The 5,764-nt window shown below is 49.8% G+C and overlaps 1 protein-coding gene across 1 annotated transcript in view; it reads right to left on the bottom strand.

Moving 5' to 3' along the window:
• ITGB5 (integrin, beta 5) overlaps positions 1 to 5,764 on the bottom strand; it is a 126,010-nt gene that overhangs the window by 45,944 nt on the left and 74,302 nt on the right. Inside the window, exon 8 of the mRNA XM_008577644.1 lies at positions 5,355 to 5,444. Coding sequence (XP_008575866.1) covers positions 5,355 to 5,444 — 90 coding nt within the window. The remainder of the gene's footprint in view (positions 1 to 5,354; positions 5,445 to 5,764) is intronic.

The raw sequence follows: 5,764 nt of genomic DNA, 5'->3' as shown, positions 1-5,764 counted from the left end.
TCTGGAGGTTGTATTATTCCTGCTCCCTGCAGCATCTCTGAAATCAGAAACTCCTAAGTTGTTACAGGTGGCAGGAACTGTGGAGATGATTCAATTCCAACCTCTCGTTTATGGAAGCAGGAACTGAGGCCAAAGTAAAGGCCTTATCTGGGGTCACTCAGCTGGCAGAGGCAGGCAGGACCAGAAGCAGGCCTTCTGCACCCCACTTCCGTGCTCCTTCGAATCCCTCCTGACTCTCTGACTTTGGAAAATGTGGATCATCAGGTTGTACCCTGGTTGTAAGAGTCAGTCTCCCTGCAAAGACTATGAGCTGCTGGAGGGCAGGACTGTGTTTTGTCCACTGTCTTATTGCCAAGCGGTAGCATGATGCCTGCCACACACTAGACTGTCAGAGCATAGCAGAAGAACAGAACCACAGGGGGTGCAGTTCTTCCTCATGAAGACTCCTGAAATTCAGTGAACTCTACTACATTCATCCCTGAAGACGATTCCTTACTTCTCATTGTAGGAAAAGGAAATAATGTCAAGAATGTCAGAAGTTTAAAGGCTATTAAATATTCGGTCAGGCTGGGTCACATCTGCAATTGCTTTAAGTCAGGCCAGCTGTGGAATGGGTGGGAGCAGACTTTATGGCAACAACAAAAAGAGAAACATGTGCTCTGCTGGGGAAAAATACACCACGGCCTCTGACGTCACCCTCTGCATGCAACTCTGGTGGTTTCCAGCTCCTTCTGTTCTTCCCCACTCTGAAAAGAGGCCCTGTGATTTCTCTTGGAGTCCTACCTCCCCTTTCTCAATGGGACATGACGCTGATGTCCTCCGTGTGTGGTCCCAGGGTCCTACCATCAAGCTCTGGAAGAGAACCTCTCACTAGCACCTACCATACAGCAAAGCACCACATCACCAAATGCCCTGGGGAGGACCTGGTTTCTAACAATGAAGAATTTGGCACAGCCAGAAAACATTAATAGTTGATTTCAAACTATGAAGGATGTGTACGACAGACCTGATTCTGAAAGACATAAAATTAAACATACCCTTTCCATTCTGCTCTCTCCTCAGCCTGACCAAATACCATAGCCATTTCATCGGGTACGTATGCTCTAACCAAGATCTTTTCAGAATGTCCCCACAGAGAGTTTGCCAGTCCTCTAGGGGAGGTGAAAGTCAACACCCACACTTTAGTCATGTGTTGCATGACTCATGAAATCTACCACAAACCGCTCAGACCATCAGGTGCCAGAGAAATGCAAACAGCTGGAACTGGACCCTGGCCAGATAGAAGAGCAGGTAAAAGGATAACCAGAGGAATGGGAGCCTCTACCACTGGCCAAGCTCACCCGCCACTCCAGAGGCCATGCGAGGCTCAAGTCCAGGACAGTGCAAGGGGTAGAAGCCCAGCCTTGGGCCTTTCTGTTGGCCAGAAAGACAGCAGCAAGTAGGATGGGTACTCTGAAAAACAAACTGCTTTTCCTACTCTCACACATCACTCAAACAACACTTCTGATACCAGATTGGCAGGGAGGTTGGGGCAGGGGCTCCCCACACATCAAGCAGTTCTGCATGGACACCAGATGTGCTCTAATTCAATTCAATCCTGACACTATCTACCAGGAGACAATGTCAGATCCCACTGATTAAAGGCTCAGTCCCATAAGACTGCCATCCCACCCCCTACCCCGAGACACCAATAGGTTGTCATCTATACTTCTGACCAGCCACCTGTAAACTGGGGTTCTCACAGAACTCAGGGAAACACTTCAGTTGCATTTACTGGTATATTAATAAAGGATACAGATGAACATCTAGATGAAGTAATACACAGGGCAAGGCATGTGAAAGGGGCATGGCGCTTCCATGCCCTCCCTGGGTGTACCATCCTCCAGGCACCTCCAAGTGTTCAGCAATCCAGAAGCTCTCCAAACCTAGTCCTTTGGGTTTTAATGGAAGCTTCATTGCATAGACATGATTGACTAAATCACTGGCCCTTGGTGATCAACATAATCTTCAGTCCCTCTCCCCTCCCACAATGTCAGGAGTGGGAGGAAAGTCCCAACACTCTAATCATGTGGTTGGTTCTCCTGGTAACCAGCCTCCACCCTGAGGCTACCCAGGAGCCCACCAAGAGCTGCCTCATTAGAACCGAAGATGCTCCTATCACCAAGGAAACTCCAAAGGTCTTAGGAATCCTGTGTCAGGAACCAGGATCAAAGCTCAAATATAACAAAAGATTCTTTTAGCACCCCTATCTACTAGGGTTTTAGCAGCTTTATGTCAGAAACTGGGGACAGAGACTGATACATATAGTTCTTGCTATAGCCCAGTATCGCAAGTACCACCCTCAACATGGCTTCAATCAACTGGACTTTGCTCCAAATACCTTGCAGTGTCACATTTCTATGTTTATTTCTTTGAAATCTTGACTGAAGGGAGGGGCAGAAGTAGGGAATCACCAAGGGTCACAACTTTTTGGAGTGATGGACATGTTCAATATCTTGATGGTGGTGATGGTTTTACAGGTGTACATGTGTCAAAACTTATCAGAGTATACACTTTTAATCTGTACAGTTTGTTGTATGTTAATTGTATCTCCATCAAGCTTTCAAAAAAATTCCACTGAATTTGAATAGTTATCGTTTATAGTATTCTAGCAATCTCTCGTTTTTAAAAGACTTGAGTTTCAAATGATCATTCATAAGTTGTATACTTCATTTCATGACATGTTTTCTTATAGGAACCAGTTTAACTCAGAATCAAGCTATAGCACTCGTTCCCACAGTCTCTCAGGGCATCCATCCCAGATTCCAAATGCAGCTCCAGCCTGGAAAGATTGTTTTAGAGAAAAGTCATCCCTGGTCCCAACTCCTCAGAAGGAGAACGTTCCCCATCCTCCCCTGACCTCTGTCTACCCCACAGAGAATGTTTCCCCTTCTCACCCCAAGCCTCTCCCCCACCCCCACCCTCCCAGTCCCTGGATTTCCATTAAGAAAATTAATACATACGTAATGAACCCTGCTCAGGGCCAATGCCCCATATCTCGGAGAACAAACAACACTATGCTTTTATATTTGCAGCAGTCCCCACCACGGGCATGGACAGACAGAAGCACTGGGCCACAAAAAAACACCAGCTGAGCAGAGGGCGTCCCGGCCAGCTTGACAGCACTGCACATCACCATGTTCTCCTTTATCAACGCCATGCAAGCACAGAGCTGGTCCTTCACCGGAAAATGCTCTTGGGGGAGCCCCGGAGGCCTGTCAGCTGCCAGGGGGTTCTGAACTTGGGAGATGACTTCCTCCCCAGAAGCCCAGAAGAATGTCCTCACACCACCCCAAGAGCCCAAGATGAGGCTGCTCTTCAGACATTTCTTCCCCAAAGGCCCTGACTCAGCAGGAGGCGAGCTGTGGTCCCTCCACCTGTGAGAGCAGGCCCAGCACCATCCCCCCTCTGTCCCGTGGGGTCTCCAGGCTCTGGCATCCTCAGAGGGAAGGGGGGAGCCGCACTGGGCAGGGGCTCCAGCTCTTGCCTCTATTCCTTTAGCTCAGTGTCCACAGTGGGAGACCCGCAGGTGCACAGTGAGGAACAGGCCTTGGAAAGAAGGTGACCTTGGGGTGGGCCGGCCCCTCCCTCCCACGCATGCTTTCTTAAACGCTCCCGGGTATGCTACATTTCAGCAGATCTCTGTGCCCGCATAACCGAGCATACATGTTCTCCCTCTTCCCGAAACGCAAACCAAATCACTGTGGAAATCTGAAAACCACTAAAGTATAAGTTAGTTTGGAAACCCTGTCTCATGGGGCTATGGGTTCTGAGATGGCCATTAGGTCTGGTGAGGATTTAAAGGCCAGAGATCAGAAAAGAGGATGTTGGTATGTGTTGAGTGGGACAGGAGGGAAGACAGAAGTCTTTAGTTTCTCTGCACAGGAAGTTCCAGGAGTGAGGGGGTATCAGAATCCGTGAGAGGAAGAGGACCCCTAAATTACAACAGAGGATGGGGGCAGCGGGGGTGGGGGAGGAAGGGAGGGACAACTAGCCAAAAATCCTCACTGCTGCCCAGAATTCGCTGCCTTTAAGACGCCAAGGCTCTGGGAGACTAAGTACAGGGCAGGCCACACCCCAACCTCTGTCCCCCAGGGGCAAAGGCATTCATTACCAGGTGGCTCTTCGTCTAGCTGAGCGGTACTTTGTACTGAAAACAGGGCCACATCAGCAGGGGGACAAAGTCAACAGTAGACAAGGAAGGGTTCCAAATACTCATTAGTAAATCAGCCACTGTTGGGAAAGCAAGATGATTTTTCTCACAGATATGTGACACCATACTGGTTAGTTAGGTCCCCGCGTTAGCCTACAAAAGACTATTTTACATAAGTTTAAGACTCATAGTGTTACGTAAACCATACAGTCTACGTATGACTTTGTTTGAACAGGAAGAGGCACTCTGAATTCCAGTTTGGGAATCTTGATCCTTGGGGGGTGGGGGTGTGTGGAAGCCACAACCACACTGGGGCCAGCAGGAACGGGATGGCGGGGGGCACGCACTTCCTAGCACGAGACACTGCCTGCCGTCTTCCCGAGAGAAGGTAGGCCTGAGTCAAGTACTTCTTGGGTGTCGTGAACTGAGGGAAAGGAGGACAGGAAGGAGAAAGCTTTGGGAAGTGATTCCTTGGGCGATTGGCTTGGGATGTGGAAGTGACTCCTCCACTGCGTCTATGCGCACTTGCACTTACTATGTCAGAGCCAAGTTCACAGGCTGAGTTACAGCAGCATGGAATTTAACAGGCCCACTCAGGGACTTGACTACAATCAGATCCTAAGTAAGCAAGCAAAATGCCAATTGTGTTCTCCTCGGATTCTTCCCGCCCATGTTCGTCTGCGGCTCTCCACTGAGCCCCATGAACTTGAGGAATCCCAGTGTCCCGGCCACAGTGAGCGAGGTGGCGTGTACACTTCTCAGTCCTTCTAGCACACGGCTGGGCTAGCTGATGCCCTGCTCGCCTCACACAGGGACCACGGCAGCAGCATCCGCCCCGGCACTTGGGTGGGTGGAGAGCACCAGCACCCCCACACGAGGCATCAGACCTGGTGCGTCAGGGCCACCTGCCTGAGTGTGACTCAACATTCAGCTGATGATGAGAAAGCCAAGATCGCAGAGGCCAGGGGGAGAGGGACATACCAAGCAGGGTGGCTTTCTCCACCCCGACCCTGAGTGAAGAAGGCAGGCATCAAACTCCAGGGGACAGGGGAGCAGAGCCGCATACGCCAGCAGGTGCGCTGCCCACCTGGACCCATTCAGCACCCAGGGCCTCAGTGGGAATAGGATTGAGGTGGTCGTGGGGAAAAAGTCAGTGACTTACACTGTATGCATTGATAATCAGTTGAATAATATTTTTGGAGTCTCCATGTAAAATCTCCACTGTTGTTCCAGGTATCAGGGCTGTAAAATTCTTGAAAAAAAAAAAGAAAAGAAAGAAAAGAAATAAGCCCATTTTGCCCTTCCATACCGTCAAATAGTGAACACTGCTATCTGAGCTAGAATTGTAAGGGGCCCTGCCTGTGTCTGGCCACTCTCTTGCACTGTAAACTGAGAAGAGCTGGCGCGGGCGTGCAGAGTTGCAGTAGGCTGAGGAGTATCCAGCCCTGCAGATCTGAGAGCAAAGGGACTAACCAGATCTGTTCCTAAAGTATGATGCCTTGGAGACCCCTCTCCTCTGGCGTGTAAGGAATGGTCCCTCCTGAAAGGTCGACGTGTCCTTGAGGATTTTTT

This window comes from Galeopterus variegatus, unplaced genomic scaffold, assembly GCF_000696425.1.
Source record: "Galeopterus variegatus unplaced genomic scaffold, G_variegatus-3.0.2 Scaffold1555, whole genome shotgun sequence".
Taxonomy (NCBI): Eukaryota; Metazoa; Chordata; class Mammalia; order Dermoptera; family Cynocephalidae; genus Galeopterus; species Galeopterus variegatus.
Note: the sequence above shows the minus strand (reverse complement) of the source record. Positions and strands in the feature narration are given on the sequence as shown.